Source organism: Rosa chinensis, chromosome 1 (genome assembly GCF_002994745.2).
Source record: "Rosa chinensis cultivar Old Blush chromosome 1, RchiOBHm-V2, whole genome shotgun sequence".
Lineage (NCBI taxonomy): Eukaryota > Viridiplantae > Streptophyta > Magnoliopsida > Rosales > Rosaceae > Rosa > Rosa chinensis.
This window is the reverse complement of record NC_037088.1, coordinates 60,591,325-60,611,607: the sequence shown is the minus strand read 5'-3', so window position 1 is coordinate 60,611,607 and position 20,283 is coordinate 60,591,325. Positions and strand designations below refer to the sequence as shown.

Here is a 20,283-nt window from a genome sequence, read left to right as displayed (position 1 = left end):
ACCCAGTTTTTAAAAATTTAAAGCTATCATTAATTTATTAAGTGAAAAACCCAAAACAACCCCCATCCCCCGCGCATGTACATTGATTGGTTAGTTCTACGGACACATGACACATGTGCCTACGTAAGAATCTCTAGTACGGTTATTAGCTTTTCAGTCTCTTTTTTCTACATATTGGTATGACCAACTGACTAAGTTCCACGCATGTATATCCAGACATTCAATCGTTTTCTATATCAAACTTAACACGTGTCTTAAATGAATGACTCGTGTATAACTTTTATCGTAAGCATAAAAATCGTTAACTTTAAAACAAGCAGTAATAGAAAATCGACCTAGCGACTCATTGATTTTGTAGTGGTTAAAGGCTACTGACCACGACCGGCCAAAAAGGAGCGGCTACTGACCAGGAACCCATTAGCGTAAAGTAATTAGATTATCAAGTCAATCCTACTTAGCAAAATCATAAACCTCCTAAATTACAGTAATTAGATTTAAATGGTGGGGTCGATTTCGTCAGATAAAGTTGGCTTGACTCCCTCACTCTCCTCGCCCCCTCCCTCGCTTCTCACCTTCCTCGCACGCGCCCAAAATTCCCATACGGCACTGCACCCCACACGTTCCCTACACCGACACCACTCACAACACGCCACGTCTCCTCCACAAGCAATTCAACCGTTCCCATTGGTCGGCAAGACCGACAAAAACGTAAAAACGGCTGCAGCGTATTGCAAACCCATCGTCCTCATCACCCCCTCCACATGGCTATAAAAGCCACCCTCATCTGCAACACAGAAACCCCAACTCTCTCTCTCTCTTCTCTTCACATTCATCTTCCCCCATTCCTCAAATCTCCTCTCTCTCTCTCTCTATATTGAGCACCCGCCTCGTGGGCTTAGGCTAGAACTGGCGTTATCTCAAGAAACCGACGATTCTTCTTCCGATTCCAGCAATCACCAGCTGGTTCTGAAACTCTATGACGCCTTGAGCACCCGTGACGTGGCCACCGTGCACGCCGTCCTCGCCGCCGACCTCGAGTGGTGGTTCCATGGTCCGCCGACCCACCAGTTCTTGAAGCGCCTGCTGACCGGCTGCGACAACAAGAACGACGCGTCGTTTCAGTTCCATCCCCAGTCTGTTTGCTCCGTCGGCCCCGTCGTCCTAGTGGAGGGCTGTGACCCAGAGCAGGAGATCTCCTGGGTACACGCCTGGACCGTCACGGATGGGATAATCACCCAGGTCAGGGAGTACTTCAACACTTCCCTCACCGTCACCCGCCTCGGGAACTCCACCAGCTCCGCCAAACCCACCCCATCCAAGTTCTCCAAATCGACGTCCGAGATTACATCGTACCACTGCCCCTCCGTCTGGGAGAGCTCCAACCGGGTCGGGAAGTCGGTTCCGGGTCTGGTCCTCGCAATCTAAGTCAGTTCGTGTGGCGCGTGGTTTTTACTTTTTAATAGGGGGTTATTATTATCCAAATAAAGAGGGGGATAACGTGTCGTGCTCTGGGTGGCTCCTGCAGATGAGCTGAAGCTACTGGGGTCACGGAGATGTAAGACCCGTTAAGGATTTGTTTGTTTGGTTTCGGGTTGTTGTCGTTTAGTTTGGTTTTGTTGTTTGTTTGTGTGTGTGCTGGTGTCGGGTGGAACTATGGGGTCGAGGGCCTTTTGGTCATATCCTGACGCGTCTATGTTAAGGTATTCTTATCGAGCAATAAAAGCGTGTGTTTTCGATAATCTTTGGAGTTTAGTATTGACAATGAATCTGGACTGATAATTAGCGATAATTAAATTTCATTAACCACCTAATTACAATTACAGTCGGCAATTTAACTCAGATACCGTAATTTAATCACCTAGTTATATCCTTAATTTTTTTTTTTTTTTGGAAATAAGTTATGACCTTAATTAATAAGAGGAAAATTATCTATACTAACAGTTATTTGAGAATTGCCAGAGCAAAATGCATCAGCGAAAGACCAAGATGAGTACTACTTGATTTGTTTCACGGTTTGGCTAGTCAATTAGAAAGCTTTAAATTAAAGACAATTGATTTGATAAGTGGTCAAAAAATAAAGTCCGGTCTTAAGATTAGTAGTTCTTATCATACGGTTATATAAAATTCTAAGATATTGTAACACATAAAACAATATCGTCATCATAATTTGACTAGAAAGTTAAGCCTATATATTTTCAATCAAAATTTTTAATGAATTTGAAGAAGTCATCTTTTACGATGAGGTTCACATCTAATTCTACAAAAATAAAAGTCATACAACCAACAACCGTTTACAAGTCTCCAAGTTCAAGTCCCAAAGGAAGAAAAAGCTCTTACATCTCAATCAGTAATCATAAATTGAACAAAAAAAATGGTTGAATTTCCCAGAAAGAGCTCGTGTGAAGTGTACATATGCAACTCAACAGGCAACAGTCAAGATTGTCAAACAAAGTGACCATCCTTTCTTCAAGTGGTGATTGTTGACTACTTGACTCGTGACCATGGTTGGTTCTCAAACAAAGTGATAAGAATTTGAACGAGGAGATAGATAGGGTTGGAAAATCAAAATGGTCCAATTTCCGTAAGTTTTGGCATTGTCCACTGTTCTTCGAGGGAAACTTTGATGACGTGGACGGTGTAACATATCAGATCGTTCAATATCATCATTTCGTGGGACTGGGACCTTACCACGTTATGTCCATTTGATTGCTTATAATCGGCCCCAACAACCGAATAATGCTCGGGGATTTCTATCGTATTGTTCCTGAAAAACCCGATCTGATAATCTAACCCGATACAATGCATCAAAGAGTTTTGTGTATTAGATTTCATTGTCACCGACCTCAAATTCGAGCGAACGTGATTGTATGATGCCCTAAGATAGCTTTGTTATTTTAATTGGAGATATTTGATCTGATTAAGAAAGTTTTTTTAGTTTAAGAAACTACGAGCTATGCAACGCATGAATAGATAGTCATGGTCATGGTCGTCATCCAAGCCTCTCCAACAACTATTACGAAAATTATACAACTTAACCAATGTTCATGTTACAAACTTACAATCGGTTGTCTCTCTCAAGTCTCAACTTCCCTAAGATTCCCCTATACTACTGAAATGAAATTGAATAAACAATCGATTAAGTAATTTGATTGCTTCTACAATAGTATTTTACTCTTTTTTGAGCTATTTTCTCCATGTGGGAAAAGTTAGGAATTGATAGTTGATACATATATGCTTCACATATGGTAATATTCTTGAATTGCTTTTCACTTTAGATGAGTTGGGGCGGAGTGAGGTGGATTTGAACATAGTCTATAACCTTCCGGGTACCCAACACAAGAGAGATGATTTGGATTGGAATCAATTCCAATAATCATGCCAAAGATGGAAATACTTGTCGATAATTCCGATATTGCAGTTATATTCTTTGTTTATGAGACTGGCGTATCCACATAGTCGATGGGGAGGGCTCAAGCCTGCCCAAAAATTTTGAAGAATTTTTTTTTGCTATATATAGTATCATCAAAATGTTATCGTCTTGATGTTGAAGCCCATCCGAAAATAATTAGGGACTAGTCTCCAGTCTCCTCTTCGTCCATTCCATTATTCATTAGAAATTGAGCCCTCGTTTTCTTGTTCTCTCAGGTTTCTCACTCTCGTTTATATAGCTTATCAGTCACCGCTTGTTCTCTTCTAAATACTCTCGCCTCCCGGCCTCCATCGACATTAATACAACACTATACTTCTTACATAATTTGACACTTGAATATGTAGCCACCCCATTTTCGAATCTTAGATCCACCACTAAGGAACACCCATATCAACAGGTCTTTATTACTAGTAACATATTATCGGTATATCCTCAAATTTGAGTATCGATATATTTGCAATTAGGTAGAGAATAAAACCAACAAAAGGTGATGGTCCAAAAATATAGTACTTTGCACTATTTGCAATTCATGCGTAGAGTTAGAATAGACTTTTGATTTGCGATGCTGGAATTCAAAAAATGCTGGAAATGATAATGAGAGAGCCCTGCAATATTTGATAACCTAAATCTCCTATTAGATAAAGACTACTTCGGCCATTTCTGTGTTTAGTGATCGAATACGGAAGACATTGGATAGTTTAATTGAAAACTCATTCAATTATTTGGTACAAAAAGTCACATTTTAATTCGGCAATTCTTGAAGAAATATGACTAGTGTTCTTTAATTTTGTCTCGTCACTGTCATATTTTAGTCTTGTCACTGTCATATTTTCTTTCTTTTCTGCATTCGATCATTCCTTATTTACTTGCCCTATATGCTCATTGTTTAAATCATTTCAATGCTTATAATTGTGACGTAATTGTCAATTATCAAGCGAATAAAAAAAATTGATGTAAAGAAATAAAATAATAAAAGCTAGCAATGGCACCATCTCTGTGAATGAGTAAAGCTAATTAGTCATGGGAGATGATATTCACACACCATTTTTCTTTAAAAATATAAAACATTATATATATATATATATATATATATATATATATTGAAATAGGGTTGGTGCGGCTGCCCTCAAGCCTTGATTAATGAAATTATAAAATACATGGAGGGACATAAAGCCTGAACCCCATATTACAATAAGCATAAATAGAACATCTTATAAAACATACATATTTTTGTGTCATAATTAACATATAAAGATTGTGTGCTTAATAATTTCCAACACAAAAGAGTGTGTAAATATCACTTCCCTTAGCCTTTTATATCTTGAAAAATAAAAGTTATATATGCATGGGAGACTTAGCAATCTAGGGAATGATTCACTACTCACTGCATGTACTCATCAATTTTACTTGTAGGGAAAACTTCTTTGTATGATAATATTTCAACTTCTTTGTATCGAAACTTGGGTTTTGACTTTTGAAGAACAGATTTATACCTATATTCCTAGTTGATCGAGTGGAGTGAGGTAGATTCGGACCCAGTTCGGAACCTTTCACCCAACACTTGAAGAAGGATCTGGATTGGAATTTATTCCAATGATCTTCAAAAGATTCCTTGAATATATTGTACATATAATTCTCAGCAGTATCAAAAAATTTCAGTAAATGTAATGAAAAGCAAACTCTTTCTCAATTGCTTTACCCCAACAAGGATTGTCCATGCACGCCCAATAGAAAATTAGAAACCCATCCAGCATATCGATTCCCCTATAATATTCAGTAGAGAATAAAACCAACAAAGGTAGTGGTTTAACAGTACTTTGAACTATTTACGGTTCATGCATGCGTGGAGAACTGGAGATCGAATGGACTAATTTGAGACACTGGCCGGAATTAAAAAAAGAGAGAAGAAATGATAGGGCCATGCTGATAATCTACAGCTCCTATTAGATGAAGACTACTTCTTTGGCCATTATCGTTGTTAATTAAGTGATCGATCGCTTACGGAAATTGATTGATATTACTTGAAAACTCATCTAATTAGTAGAAAAAGTCCTATGGTAAGATGCTAATATTCGATACAAATCTATCGGATATTATAGAGTATAATGCCATATGTCTAGCTAAACTCAAATCCATTCAGTGATTACTGATTAGTCTTATCTTGGATTGTTGATATCACCGTCATTATTTTATTAATCAAAGTCTCACACGTCATTATTTATTGATTATTCTTTGTCAATTAACTTGCACTACATGTTTACTATTTTCAATCATTTCATTGCTCATATTTATGAGTATTATTTGAGAAATGGTTGATTAACAAGTTATTGTAAGTTTCGTAATCATTATTATGCAGCCTTCCACCTCTTTGCAGATAACAACAGACCTTTCACTATAGACATGTGTTTCTTTACATGTTCAGGTATCAAAATACAAGATGCCCTAATATATATATTACACGCATCTTACGTGTAGAGATTAACAGAAGAACCCTGGGTGTCTATTGTATTCGATAATTCTAGTACTTATATTGTGGGGGATGATTAATTATGTGTAATTAATGGTCAATTAACAAGTTGTAGGTTTCTTAATCCTTATTATGCAGTCTTCTTTTTCTAAATTAGTAGATAATTAACACCGTACAGATGGACACGTTACATATCACGTACGGATACTTATTTACGTATTTCTGATTTTCAGGTTGTATATTAAGGTTTCTCAAGTTTCAATCTAGAAGCTGCTAATATATTATTATGTGTTTAGATTACAACAAGACACAAGTACCGCAACATGTACCAAAAGTCTTCGAATTAATGACGTGAGACTTTGATTCGGCTTGTACGAGAGTTAAGGTCCTATAAAGCTTTAAGCCGGCAAAGGGACTTTAACAACTTTGATCTTGTCCATATTTTGGTAAAAGAGTTGTTAATTATGGCTTAAGATAAGCATGTTTTCTCCTCTAATGAAGGAAAAAAACTAACGAACACCGGAGAAAGATTCAACCTTACGTTTTTTCTGATAACCTTATAAGAAAGGCACAATTAGATAAGAGCTTCGACTAGCACCTTTAAAAGAGGGAAACACATGAGAAAATAAGAGGATGATGGATGAAAACAGAGCATTAACCACGTTTTGGTGGAGACTGTTTTATAATAGCATAATTACATGGATTACAGAATGCGTGTGCTTTGACTAGTTAAACTATTTTCAGAAGAAGTCTATGTTGAATTATTATGATAAATAAACCAAGACATAATCCTCCTAGAACATGCCTGTTGGAATAAGACAATACTTTTGCTTGCTTTATGCAATGAAATTGAGACTTTTATTTTTTAGAATGAAAAAATATATTTTATTTAATAATACACAATATGAGAATGATCGGTGTGAACATAGGTTCTCCACTATCCTCCCTAAAAATAGCTTGAGTTACGGGTCGATCATCAATGATGACATCCACGAGCCAAACAGGCCCAATTCCTAACCATCTTAATACCCCATCCTTTAGGGTTACAAAACAAGACCAATCCCGAGAGTCACGGTAAATTCCCACCGCCAACACTGAAAACAACCATGTCACCCTCATCAATACGGTATCCCCAAACAGTTAGATGACGTGCAAAGATAAACCGCTGCAGTCAATAAAAATCCACTGATAATACCACATGTAGTCCTCGGGAATAACGCCAAAACAATGGCTCATCAAGCAAATCCTAGGTGTTCGGGTGATGGTGGATTTTGTCATTTCTTGAAACCCAAGAAAGTAGGTTAACAAAGAAAGAAGTCAATTTCAATAAGCCCAACCCAACTCAGGTCCATCAAAAGAGAGACCAATATACCTCATACGCACGAGCTTCTCACGTGTCTGAATGTATAATTGGGTCTCCACTCCAAACTGGAGAAAAAATAATGGAGGTTGTTAAGAACTCAAAAGATCCCAGAAACGCAGCCACTAATTCTATGAAACCCAGATAACAAATCCAATCCATAATACCCAGAAAGACTCCACCTTTAATGGGAAAGTCACTTCCTTCCTCGACCCGGCTCCAAAACTTGACCCGAATCATCTCCTCCGACAAGTTCTCGCGCCCCCCGAAACGCCCGACCCAAGTCCGGGTTTCGCCGCCGCAAACCGCGAAAACGGGTAATATTCTCCGGGTCGACCCGGAGAAAGCCGTGCTGAAGATGGAGAGCTCCGAAGAGCAGAGACGGGTCCCGCTGGCCCGGGTCGTATCGGACTGCGCCAAGCGGTGGTTTCAGGACACGCTCAAGGAGGCCAAGGGCGGCGACTCCGCAATGCAGGTCTTGGTGGGCCAGATGTATCACAGTGGCTATGGTGTTCAGAAAAACCCAGAAAAGGTTGGTTTTTGATTTGGGATTGCTTCAATTTCATATCTTTTTCTGCATTTCGTTTTTGGGCTTCTTTGTTTTTGGTTATCTCTTGGCTTATAAGTAGTCTATTTTCGTATAGGAAACTGGGTGCTTGATGTGGTAACCGGGAAATTTATGCAAGGATTGGATACATGATTATGGTTATTTAGTATTTGAGTTTAGAGAATGTGGATTGCTAAGTGTATGATTCAGTGCAATGAAGCATTTGATAGTTTTAGGCTTTTCGTGTTTTGTGAGCAGATGAGACTATAAGTTATCATGGTTAGGAAGTCCACTTTTCATGTTCTGAAATTGTGAATTGTGCATTCTGAAGATGGTAGTGATTTATCTGTATATTAGGGACATGCTTGGATCAGTAGAGCTTCAAGAAGTCGAAGATCGGTTTGGAAAGTAAGCGAGAAGCAACCAGGTAGACTCTGTCTCCTTCTCTCTGGTTGCATCATTGGTTGGTTGTGAGTTGTGACATGTTTAAATTGATCTTTTGTTGTTCTCTGATAGGTTACCACGCAAGTGATTCCGACTCGGATGAATTGGAAGAGGATGCAAAGTAAAGGCCAACTACACTTTCGTTTCGAAATTACATTTGAGGTTGGGTTAAATTTCTTTCGTTCCTACTGTTAATGTAGAAGCTTTGTGGTTTGATTTTGATGTGATCTTGCTAACTCAGCAATATAAGAATTGATATCTACCCTTACTTTGCATAAGCAAGTATTTTGGTTATCTATATGAAGTTATGCCTTTAATGCAACTTGCAAGTGAATAAGTTCTGAAATCTATAATGACAAATTAAGAGTTGTAGTTCTTATTATAGCTGTATAAGAACCTAGTTTTGTGGAGTTACATGAAGCCTTTGTATTAAGGGGTATCACATTCTGGTCACCAAGAAATTAGCTGCTAGATTAAATGGGAAGGAATTTCTATAGAAATGTGTAGTAAATGTTTTCCTGCGACATTATGTTATTAACTCTTACTAAAATAAAACTAGACAGCAAAGAGTAATGCAGATCGTTCTGCAATTCACATAAACGTGATTCGAATAAATCTCAAAGCATATCAGGTAAGATAATGTAATGTTGGTTTTGAGGGCAGGGGATATCTTCTCCAGATGTAGAACTGTACTGATGGCAATGGTTTTGGACACTTCAAGAAGAGCAGCCTCTAGGTTATACAGTGTTGGTTCACCTTCATGTACCTAAGAGGCTAAGAATGAGGTGATCCTCTCAGCCTGCTTGAATCGTCAGCATGATACTTGAAGAGATGAGAAGAATGTCCATGATGTTCAGTAATTGTATACTTTACCAGTAGAGATTTCCTCTTTAGTTTTACCTCGCTCGGAACCCAGAACACAGGATGACTCTTTGGGATCTGCTGTGATTACTAACATGATTGTCACTATTTCGCCATCTGCAAACCTCAACCTGTGGGCTTGTCAACATGCTTCATCTGTTAGCATAAATCATGAAATTTGTATTTTCATTGGGGAACACTACCATGTTAATTCACTGAAAAATGGAATTAGCGTGAAAGATGATTTTATCGGCGCCTCAACTTACATATAAATTACACTTTTGTATATACAATAATTCTGTCAAAGGCAGTACAACTTATTAATTTTCACTGGTGAAACAACTTTTCATATGGTTAATATTTACATTCGGTGTGATGGTGTGATATTGGAGAAAACTAATAAATCAAATAGCACAACTTTGATTGGACCACTGCTCCAGCCTAATAAAAGTTTGCTGGCACCTTGAATAAAAATCTCTTGTCAGCTTGTTTTGTATGTGAATCAATCGCATATGGACCGCATATAGATGTTTAGAATTGAGCTTCCACCAAAAAATTGTATTCACTTCTCAGAAGTGTTTGATTTTTGTAGCAATGTAGTAAAGCACAAGAAAAAGCTTTCAAATATAATGCTTTTTCAATCGTCAACTAGCCAATGAAAATGAGTGTAGCTTGGCATGACAAATATAATCAAGTCCTCAACAAATGGTCTCTCGTAATTATAAAAAGAAAAAAGATCAAACATATATGTTTTGTATTTTTCAATCGAAACAAACCGAGTGTATCGCATATAAAGGGGAATGAACCTTTATTGCGAGAATCTGTAAACTCCATTAGTCTTCTTCTCTAGTACTAATATATTACCTATCAGAATGCAGTGCTATGCATTCTTCTCTAGTACTAATATATTACCCTATCAGAATGCAGTGCTATGCATAAGAAGGTTAGCGCATTGTTTTATTTATGAGAATGTATCTTTTTCTCTGGTACTAATATTGCAAAGAAAATTAGGTACAGAGCATTCTACAATTCAAATACACTGAAAGACTATCAGGCAGGCAGGAATACACAACTCACATACACAACTCACTCTAGATACAGTTCATTGTTTGTAACTTTGTACACCCACTGAGATGGATATTACTCTTACAACACTTGCATATACTACAAAAGATATTCTTCACCAGACCTTCCATCCAGCACTAAAGACATAATCTCGTGTCTTTGTAATTTTTCCATTCAGACGTCCGTAGACGTGGTTTGGATAAGTTACAATTGTCAGTAATTGATCATCTGCCTTCACGTCTATCTTTTCTCCATTCCCATGGCTTCTCAGGGTTTGATGAAACCCATAACCCAACTCGCTTCACTCGAGCTTCTCTCTCCCACTGATATGTTTGATAGATGGATATAAATTTTTGTAAGTGGAAGTAACACATAAAACTTGGAAGGGTTTGTTCTTGAAGTGCTTTTCTTTCAATGTTAAACATAAATACTCTCAGATGGTAGATTACTTTACAATTTTATCATAATATGTGACTTTGGTAGAATGCTAGTACATATAGTAATATGATATTACTCACTTTTGCAAGTTCCGGGCGTTGGTCATAGGCTGTGTAATGCCATGCACAACCCTTCTTCAGCATAACTTCCTAGTTGAGAAGGAAAAGAGATAGATTAGAAGACTTGATAATAGGATAAAGAAGAGATAGATTCCTATTAGGTATCATATAGTACCTGTGCAAATATGCCATTGCTATATATGTCACCTACAACACGGCCATAACGATCTAACCCATAGACAAGGACCCTCAAACACTTTCCCTGAAGAAGCTTAACCAGCTCATCTCTGGCTTCTTTTCCATAAGGCATTTTACCCTCTGGTGCATCTATACCCCTGTTTTATCTTATAATAAATTAACTTTCTCTAGAAGAAAAACCTGCAGCTAGTTGAACTCCTATAAGCTGATAATCTCACCTCAGTCGAATCCTATACTTTCGTGCAAGGACATCCTCGTTTTGAAATTGCAATACCCTGAATGGAGAGTCAAAAGCAATTTTGACAACCTTTCTTCTGAAATCTACATGGTAGTAAATCCAAATGACCAATTAAAAGAGTTTTATTAAGAGGCATATGAATATCCAACCGGTATCCAGCGTCAGTGATCTTTTTGTGAAGTGCATCTGCCTTGGTATAATTCTTCTTCTCGCGAGCTTTTGATCTTTGGATGGCCGCCATCTGTACCTCGCTCGGAACACATGATGACTCCCTGGGATCTGCTGTACTTACATAGACTGTCACTGAATCGCCATCTTGAACTGCTTTTGCATCAATCTGTGGTTTCATAAAAAATGATTCACCCATCAGAACTAGTTCAAAAACACTTGGTCTAGCCGAAAATGAGTACTAAGAAAGCAAATAACCAGTAGTGTATTTATTACCGGTAGTGTCTGGAATTCAAACTTTACTCCTTGAGGCAATGAAGTTGGGACCCCAGCCGAAAGTTGGACCAGTGTATGAGGAAGAGGGAGACCATAGAAAGCCAATAATCCCTATAGCCAAAACAATCACAAAAACATTTCTATGTCACTAAATTCCATCACAGTAATTACCATCATACAACAAGCCGAACATTCTAACAGCAATGCTTCTAAAATGTACCTCAACATCAGCCTTTTGGTGATTCTTGAGGGTTTGAATAACAAGCCTAGCTGCTTCTTCAGCTGTTATTGGTGGCGGCCTCGCTTCTCGCCAGCTCTCAACTAGTTTTCTATACCTTCACACATTTCGAAATTCAGACACATAAAGATCAAATCTTTGAAAATCAATTTTCTCTCTCTCATTTTTCTAAACTAATGACATAGATTTTGATCATCACTCACCAGTTAGCTTGAGCTTTCTTGGATGAAACTACATGCTGATTCAGTCCTTCTGGGACCTTAATCACAGTCACGAAAAATAAAAAATAAATTAAAAAAAAAAGTCAACTTTACTTGATTGGGATCAACATTAACAAAACCCAGAAAGGCAGAAACTTGATATATCACTATGCATGTGTGTACAATATTCTCACTCAAATTTAAGCTTGTATAGCCGAAACGTTTCGGAAACGTACCTGGGCGGTGTTTTCAAAGTGGAAGAGATCGTGGGCGAGAGCCGAAACGCCGACAGTGGCGGCGGAAACGCCGTGGGGGCCAAGAGAATCGGAGTCTGTGGTGGTGGGCTTGCAGCAATGACCGTAAAGAAGCCTAAAGGCGTTTCCCATTATGCAATGTTGTTGGTAATCTGAGCCTCAGGTGGGCTCAGCTACAAGCAAAAGTTGAGAGAAGCGGAAGAAAGAAGCAAAGATGAGAGGTTTTCAACCAAATTGCCAATTGGTAAAGCACAAAGCTAATCAAACAACGGGACCTAAATGGGGGAGAAACTATTACGTAGGCCAGGCAACGCACCAATGGGGGGAAGGACACGTGGTTGACCATGAGGTCTTCTGGTCAACGGTTATTTCTTAACTAAATCGGTTTTCAGTTTTCGAGGCAAAATCATAAAATGTGATCCGTTTTTGTTTTTTGGTGGAAAGGGGGCAAAAAACCCAGCAATGAAGAAAGCTAGCTAACCCTAGGGTGAATACAAATAGCACGTGGCCAAGAAGTACCATTCAGATTATCTAATATGGAAGAGACAGCAGCATGCGGCACTTCAGCAAAAAGATGATATCCAAGGTCCAAAGAAAGACTAAATTTTGCAAGGCAATCTGCGAACATATTCTTCTCTCTATAAATGTGTATAATCCTTGATCCATCAAAAGAATCTAAGAGGAGTTTGCAACTGCAAATAAAAGCTCCAAGAGGATGGAAGTCGCAGCTGGTACTATGGAACATGTTAATCAGAGTTTCAGAGTCGCACTCAACGATAAGATTTTTATTGCCTATCCCTGAAGCAATTTGCAAACCAAGGTAGACACCCCACATTTCAGCTTCGAGAATTTGACCAACGCCAATATTAGCTGCAAAACCATGCACCCAATCTCCATTACTGCATCTAATTACACCTCCACAACCAATTCTTCCATTTTGACCAAATCTGGTGCGGTCAACATTTAACTTGAACCAACCCTGATCAGTTTTGCTCAAAATGTGATCTGTTTGGCCTCAACTATAAAACCTTGTTGTAATTTTTGTCATAAAAAAAAAAAACTACAAAACCTTGTTAAGCTTTTTGAAGTAATGATGATGATGGAATAATCTCTAGTTTTGTCATTCACTAAGATGTTGGGTTTCATTTTGCAGCTGCTGCAAAGAAACTTTTGAGGCATGCCTAAGCTTTGATGTTGGGTTTCTATTTATTCCTGATGTCTTAACCATAGCCGAAAGCCTAACATTTTGAAACAAGTTTATAAGTTGGTTATTTGAAGATCCAAGTTAAAGGTCAGAAGACTCGAAATTAGTTATTGATAATTATGGACAATTGTACACATTCTTATTTTAGATATATAACCTCATCATTTAAACTTAGCTTCAAGCATGTCGATCGAGTACGAAGCTAACTTTAAATTAGATTCAAGCGTGTTTGGGTCACTATTTGGATATGTCGAAATCTAGGTATGTTATTTTTCAGCAAAAACAATTCTTTCTCTCAAATTTGGCCAATTTTATTTAAATATAGCCAAATTTCCGCTCATTTTTTGAATTCTCTAATCTCATTAGAGCCATTATTTAGAAATGTAGACCACTTTTTTCAAGACAAATTGAAACAACATCGTATGTCTGATAATCATACGTACTGTATGGTGTATAAGAAAAGGAGGCACCGTACTGTTTGAGCCCAAAAAGTACTTTTGACAAAATCCTTTAATGGATTAAGCATAGCGGGCCATTGTCAGCGGCCCAAATTACATGATTTTAGATAGATATCGGAGAAGGCCCATAGAAAGCCCATTTTGCACAGGCCTCCCTGAGTAATCATTAAGATTCTCTATGCACGTGGGAGTCAGGAAAGTCGACAACGAGGGTTTTCTTGCGCAATTGAGGGAGTGTGCTAGGTGTGCTAAACTGGACAACGCCTTTAATTGCAGAGAAGCAGGAATATATCATCATGACTATATAAGTGCGCCACCATTGTGGAACACTCGTGAGGATATGTTAAAATAGCATATTCCAACTGTTAGCATCCAATAAGCAGTCGGCTTTACCTATATTTTAGTTATATCCAGACTGACAGATAATTAACAATTATCTATCTATAGCGGCTGCCAAGATTCCCAAGGTAATTTATTTCAGGGCCAATACCTATGGCCCAGAATGTAATACTTTTACCTTTGTGGAGATCGGGAATTCTCAGAATGGCCTATATCCTGGGCTAAAGTGAAAAAACAAGGACAATGAATCAATGAATTAATCTCTACAGATTATCAAAGTCTCTCCCGAGCAACCTATCCCTCAACTTTGATTGAAACAGCCAAGCTATCCCTCAACTTCGGTTGAAACAGCCAACCTATCCCTTGCAACCTCGCGAAGCTAAAGATACGCTTTAGCACCAGTGGCCACACTTCAGGAAAAGCCTCCCTCGGAGCAACCTGCCATCAACATCAGTTGAACCAACGAAGCAAGGGTAACACCCTAGCGAACTAGTGAAGTTAAAGTCATGCTTTAGCAAAACCCCTGCTTCTCTCCTACTTCCCAGTAATTGCTCTGCTCAATATATGATATTGAGTATCGATTTGGTGATATGGTGATACGAAGAGACCAGACAAAAGTCCTCACTCACGAGGCATAGAAAAGAACTCCGTGACGAGGCTGGTGCTTTGTCCACAGTCGCTTGAAAAGAAGTCAGGTCAAGGGACATCCCTGATGACTACACTCCATGGTGTTGGCACGCCCGCGCAATCACTACATCACTCAAAAGAGACTGTTGACCAAGTAAAACTGGAGCCAAACATTTTGGCACGCCCAGTGGGACATTTTCAATAAAGTGTCTTCGAGTCCATCACCATTGGGAAGTCAAGTAGTAAACCTTACCAGGAGGTTTACATCAACTACTCAAAGTATAAGACCTCCAGTTACAAGCCGCACTCTTGTGTGGATTGTCGAGGTCTTTTTGAAGAGCAAGTTACGAGAAGATTTTCTATCAGCCCACCATCATCAGAGATGACGAATCCTGAGCAGGGAGGAGGCCTTTAGCCTGCTCCTAGGAGCGATAACCCTGCCACCACCTAACCTAGGGAGGTCAGTGATATTTGTATCGACATCTACATTGATTTGGATGACACAACAACTGATGTCTTCATACCTACCCCCATTCCAAAAGATGCGAGCATAGAGGAGCAGTTGGCCATCATGTTGACCAATAATACCGCATTCTGGGATAAAACGAGCAGGGATTTTGCCGCAACAAAACGGGCTACCTACAACATAGTCAGGCAAATCGGGTGAGATATGCTGAAGTCCAGCGGTCGCATAGAAGACATGGTAAGCCAAGCCAAAGAACACCACGAACAGCTCGTAGGTATGATAGATGCCCATGCCGCCCAGACGACAAATATTGCTTCTAAGGTGGCTGCTATTCTCAATGAAGGATCTAGCTTAGCTACACAAGTCGCCATGTAGAAGACTGACTTGTATCAAGCCAGGGAAGTATTGCAAAAGGCAATTAGTGAGCCCAGCGCAATCCTCAACATGCATGGCCAACCGATGGGGTCAAGAAAGTACGTACCCCCAAATGTTAGAGAAAGAGGGAGTAGCAGCAATGATGCCATACCTTCTAATATCTAAGTTTTTTTGCACTTTGGAGTGGTTACAGGGCTAGCACCACAACCCCGGCTGTTGAACACCACAACCTGCCATCCACTATCTCTAGCTCTAATCAGCATGTGCCTCACATACGAATCCTTCCTCCGGTTAAACCAGGCTGCATCATTTACATCACCTAAAGAAAAAGACTCAATTTTTTAGTCAAAGCTTTCATCTTTTTTATTTCAGATAGAATTGAAATTACAAGCCAGGAGAATGAGGAGGGGAGAATCGGTGGGCAGGATGCGGTTGTCACTTGGGACCTAGTCAAGAGAGACTGAGCTGTCATCTTTTGTAAAGAGGCACTCGCGGCGGAGCCTAATGTCCGGGGTGGACTGGAAGAAGGCGGCGAAGATGGTCTCGACGTGGCAGTTCCAGGCGAAGACGGGAAACGGGTTGTAGGGTCAGGTCAAGGAAGGAAGGGCGGGAAAGAATGCTTCTTTGGGACTGTCCAGGATTTCGAGGGAAGGGTGGGGGTGGGCTACGGGTGCGGCGGTTGAGCTAACGTGAAAGGCGGATGGGAGAGTCAGCCTGTGGAGGTGAGCCACTTGGCAGAAGTAGGATAATGGAGGTGAGAAGCCCAAGGAGACTCTGGCCATTAGTTGGTGACTTGGTGGATTGGAGTGGACTATTTGGTGTAAGATACCAAACGAGGACTTTGACTTGGGTGGTTATTAAATCCGGTGCATTATTGCTGGGATGTGCGGTATAGCACCTATTGAAATGTGGTATAGAAACTATGAAACATGTAAGAAAATTGGTTTTTCATTTTTGGGAAATGCACTATTTGTTGGCCCCTAGTTGTTGGTCATTTTGTGTTTAGATTTCACAATTTTGGTTTTGTGTATATCAGTAATGCTTACGATGTATATCCGTAATGCCTATGATGTTTGGCTTTGTGTATATCAACCTATTTATGATGTTGATTTTGTTTGTCGTTATGAAACAAGAGAATAAAAGTGTTGCTTATCAAGTTATGGTCCATAACGCAATGGTAGGTTGGACGAGCGTTTTGTAAGCAAATTTCCTAATAAGTTGACTATTTATATAAGTAATATAGTAATTAAAATAAAGAGAATTGTAGTTGGGACGGAAATGTGGGGGCTCTTGTTTCTCCGTAGCGATACCGAAACCCTCTAGGTTTCGCGTATCAGTGCGGAGGAACTCCAATCCCGTCTGCAGCAAGGCGCTCCAGCGTTGCAAGTGTTAGTAGGACGAGGTTCACCTCCTTCTTGCTTGCCGAGGTGGTTTGGCCGGAAAAGAAAGTTGAAGGTTCAGATCTTGCTTTGGATTTGTAAACGCACCCAGTTTTGTTTTGAGGCTGCTTCAGGGTCGACGAGGAGGCGGTAGACGATAGGCACTCGGGGTCTAGAGGAGGAGGGCAGTCGGAGACGTCTGCTAGAGATTATTTTTCGGGCTGTTGGATAAGACTTTTGGTTTTGTGTTGGCTGAGCCAGACTATTGCAGCGAGCAGGTTTGGTCGGCGGCGAGATGGTTGCTATGGCCCCCTACCAAGGGAGGCCAACGGATTTAGGGCTGGCAATTTCAACCGAGACAAACCAACCAACCACATCCATCCCGAACCAAATTGATCGGTAACCGAAGTATTGGTACGGTATTACCGAATCGAGAGGGAGTAAATGGTACGGTATTGGTACTGATTTTTAGAGAAATACAGTATACCGTACCAATATATGATATAATATTTATTTATATTTATCAATCAGAGGCGTTGATTTTCAATAATTTTATTTGATATTAAATAACAACCGTTAGATTAAACTTAAACTTTACAAATCCTAAAGGGATCAGAATCCCTCAGTCTCTCTCTCTCTCTTTGTCGAACCGAGCCCAGCCGTCTAAGGCTGTGACCCTCTCAAACTCTCTCATCCTCTCCTCGAGGAGTTCGAGCACATCGCGGCATCGCCTGAGCCAAAACCTGGACATCATCTCCTTCAATCGAACCATTCGATTCATTTCACATCAAATTCATTCGATTCATTCCCAGATTTCCTATTGCTGGTGAGTACGACCTGCATTTTATAGTTGCGCTGATGTTTGCTTATTTTGTTTTACTTCCAATTTCAATGCTTTTGTTTGTTTTGTGTGATTCGTAGATCTGGGTCTGTTGGGTTTTTGGAGAATTTTTTGTTTTTGGGTTTGATTCTAGTGCATGCATTTTAGGTTTTTGTTGTTGAACTGTGTGCTATCTGATTTGGTGTTAATTCAATTTGGTTGATAAGAAGAAATGGGAGAACGGGGAGAAAGAATGAGGTTTTAGGTTGATGTGATGAGTGTTAAATTGTTGTTGCTTTAAAAGTGGTTTTGGTATCAAATGAAAGCTATAGCTTGAAATTGAAGCTTTGTGTGGTAGAGGATGATCTTGTTGACTTTCATGTTTTTCAGGTACAAAGCAGGTTTGGGCCTTTTAAAATTATAGTTGGGTCGTAGGAGATTCTGGCCCAAGCATAAACTCGGTTGGAGGCCTAACCAACCGATGCCAACCGAGTCCCTTGGTATATCGACTTTTGTGGCCGGTAATGGTTGTCCATTTTATGTACCAAACTAGTTTGGTATGGTATGTGGTTTTGGGCCTGCGGCTCCGGTACCGAACCCAACCCAGCCTTAATCGGATTGACAAGGCAGTGGCAGATGGCTTCTTGGAGGCTCTAGATTCGGTCGGCGGGTTGGGAACGTAGGGTTTGGGCAGTGGGTCTTTGGGCCTCTGCCTTCATGGGCTGTAGCGATGCAGTCTAGCGAATTGGGCCTCTTAGTCCAATTCCCCTATTTTCTCAACTTCGTTTGGATTTGGGCCTTCTTGGAGTGGTCGGACATTCTCTTTGTCCTGCATCTGTTCCTTGAATGTTGTTGTGGGTGTGTTGAATGTTGCGACGTACACCAAAAGGGTCTTAGGCATCAAGATGTTCAGGACATTGGTTCCATTTTAGGGCAGTGTAGGATTAGGGAGTTTTTTTTTTTAAATTCTGCATTTTCTTTTTCAGTAGTTCCTTTAGGATTTTAGTTTTGACGTATAGATTTCTTTTGGATTTAGTACTCTTTGTGAGCTTGCATTATAATATGAGGGGTGCTTGTACTCTTCATGCTTGACCGAGTGAGGTCTTCATGATTTCGATAAATGGATTAGTCTTCCGTTGCTCTAAAATAATAATAATAATAAAAAAGAGAATTCTAAAATTGCGAAGTAGTATCAGTGATAGTCTGATATTGCACCAAATTGCAATCTGATCAGTTCACAAGAACCAAAAACTCAATCTTCCTTCTCTATTTTTCGTGGAGATGAAGTATGTTCGAGACTTGTAGCTCATTTTTTATTGAAATAATACAATTTTAATTTTTTAAGAAGTCTAAATACTTAACAAATCAATACCTGAATTTCATAGAATCATGGATTCAGATTAAAAGTAGGAAAATCTAACACATTATGTCTGCATAGACTGCCGATTTGGATTCCGAATACTCAAAGTCGAGATTAACCACCATAACATACTCGACATCCCAAGTTTACTCATTACTATTCTCCAGATACTTCTGCTTCTCCTCCTCGGTCATGAAAGCCGTGACCGGAAAAGTCCTTCCAAGCCCCATTGGAGTATTGAAAGTGATCTTCTTGGTTGCTGGCTCTTCCATGATCATCTCACTAATAGGCACCCAAAGAAACACCTGCTTGCTCTTGATCCCAGTCATCTTCTTCATCCTGCCCTTCTCCACATACGCAGTCACCTCAGTCGCGTAGCTCACACGCGTGTTCGACCCAACGAAGAAGTGCTCGTATGGCGCCTTCTGCTTCATCCACACAAACCCAGTTTCCTTCACCCTTCCACACTCCACCAGGTCTTGCAGGGGAAGAACACCTTTGGGAAATCCCAGCTCTTCCAAGAGATCTATGGACTGTTGGCAGCACTCTTGAGCTCCATGCACAATCTCAGCCCCTGCGCGCTTGTCTTCCACAAGAGCCATTTCTGTGGTGAGGTCTAAGCAAATTGGCCTTGATTAATTTCAGATTCAGAGGATGGATGAGAGCCTGATGGGTAATATAATGCTATGAGCCTGGAGGCCAAGGGATTTACTGAAGGGTCTTAATTAAGGTGGTTGGCTGGGGGTTGAGCCTGATGGGTTTCCTTACAAGGGTAGTTCACCAAATGGGCATGAAATCATATGGCAATATTATTGTCGTTGGTGTATGTTCATCTGTTTGCGTGCTTGCGATTTCACATGGTGTGGCGTGTGGGATTAAGACACTTCCGGATTAAGCTAAGAAATCAAGTACCAAACCAACCCCACGAGGACCATAAATTAGAGTAAGCTAGCTCAAAAATAAACTCTAGTAAAAACACACGAGTAATTCTTAAATTTACAGAAAATTTCGA

General features: G+C 39.8%; 4 protein-coding genes across 5 annotated transcripts; 2 read left to right on the top strand and 2 right to left on the bottom strand.

The window, feature by feature from the left end:
• The first annotated feature begins 498 nt into the window (after window positions 1-498).
• Window positions 499-1,739, top strand: LOC112171224. The gene is made up of 2 exons (XM_024308438.1): window positions 499-708; window positions 775-1,739. The coding sequence occupies exons 1-2, from the start codon at window positions 499-501 to the stop codon at window positions 1,423-1,425; spliced, it is 861 nt and encodes a 286-aa protein (XP_024164206.1). The 3' UTR covers window positions 1,426-1,739.
• A 5,575-nt stretch (window positions 1,740-7,314) lies between these two features.
• LOC112173828 lies at window positions 7,315-9,378 on the top strand. 2 transcript variants are annotated; one of them, XM_040510657.1, is made up of 4 exons: window positions 7,315-7,789; window positions 8,162-8,231; window positions 8,321-8,410; window positions 8,912-9,378. In XM_040510657.1, exons 1-3 carry the CDS (start codon window positions 7,445-7,447, stop codon window positions 8,371-8,373), a joined length of 468 nt encoding a protein of 155 aa, XP_040366591.1. In that variant the 5' UTR covers window positions 7,315-7,444; the 3' UTR covers window positions 8,374-8,410; window positions 8,912-9,378. The 2 variants fall into 2 exon arrangements, with proteins under 2 accessions (XP_040366591.1, XP_024167606.1); XM_024311838.2 differs by lacking the exon at window positions 8,912-9,378 and having other exon boundaries at window positions 8,321-8,662.
• A 788-nt stretch (window positions 9,379-10,166) lies between these two features.
• Window positions 10,167-12,503, bottom strand: LOC112173274 (staphylococcal-like nuclease CAN2). Its single transcript, XM_024310879.2, has 9 exons — window positions 12,226-12,503; window positions 11,993-12,048; window positions 11,772-11,886; window positions 11,552-11,662; window positions 11,257-11,444; window positions 11,088-11,144; window positions 10,847-11,006; window positions 10,693-10,761; window positions 10,167-10,497 (listed from the first exon to the last, which is right to left on the bottom strand). Exons 1-9 carry the CDS (start codon window positions 12,373-12,375, stop codon window positions 10,399-10,401), a joined length of 1,005 nt encoding a protein of 334 aa, XP_024166647.1. The 5' UTR covers window positions 12,376-12,503; the 3' UTR covers window positions 10,167-10,398.
• Window positions 12,504-19,200: 6,697 nt separating this feature from the next.
• LOC112167538 lies at window positions 19,201-20,069 on the bottom strand. The gene has a single exon (XM_024304883.2). It carries the CDS (start codon window positions 19,871-19,873, stop codon window positions 19,418-19,420), a length of 456 nt encoding a protein of 151 aa, XP_024160651.1. The 5' UTR covers window positions 19,874-20,069; the 3' UTR covers window positions 19,201-19,417.
• Window positions 20,070-20,283: the final 214 nt, after the last annotated feature.

Bases quoted from the DNA above. Each gene is read 5' to 3' on its own strand.
- LOC112171224 (XM_024308438.1), top strand. From the start codon at position 499: ATGGTGGGGTCGATTTCGTCAGATAAAGTTGGCTTGACTCCCTCACTC. The intron at 709-774 runs GTAAAAACGGCT...TGGCTATAAAAG, and splicing joins TCGGCAAGACCGACAAAAAC to CCACCCTCATCTGCAACACA.
- LOC112173828 (XM_040510657.1), top strand. From the start codon at position 7,445: ATGGGAAAGTCACTTCCTTCCTCGACCCGGCTCCAAAACTTGACCCGA. The intron at 7,790-8,161 runs GTTGGTTTTTGA...TCTGTATATTAG, and splicing joins TTCAGAAAAACCCAGAAAAG to GGACATGCTTGGATCAGTAG. The intron at 8,232-8,320 runs GTAGACTCTGTC...GTTCTCTGATAG, and splicing joins AGTAAGCGAGAAGCAACCAG to GTTACCACGCAAGTGATTCC.
- LOC112173274 (XM_024310879.2), bottom strand. From the start codon at position 12,375: ATGGGAAACGCCTTTAGGCTTCTTTACGGTCATTGCTGCAAGCCCACC. The intron at 12,049-12,225 runs GTACGTTTCCGA...ACTGTGATTAAG, and splicing joins ACTTTGAAAACACCGCCCAG to GTCCCAGAAGGACTGAATCA. The intron at 11,887-11,992 runs GTGAGTGATGAT...AAATGTGTGAAG, and splicing joins AAGAAAGCTCAAGCTAACTG to GTATAGAAAACTAGTTGAGA.
- LOC112167538 (XM_024304883.2), bottom strand. From the start codon at position 19,873: ATGGCTCTTGTGGAAGACAAGCGCGCAGGGGCTGAGATTGTGCATGGA.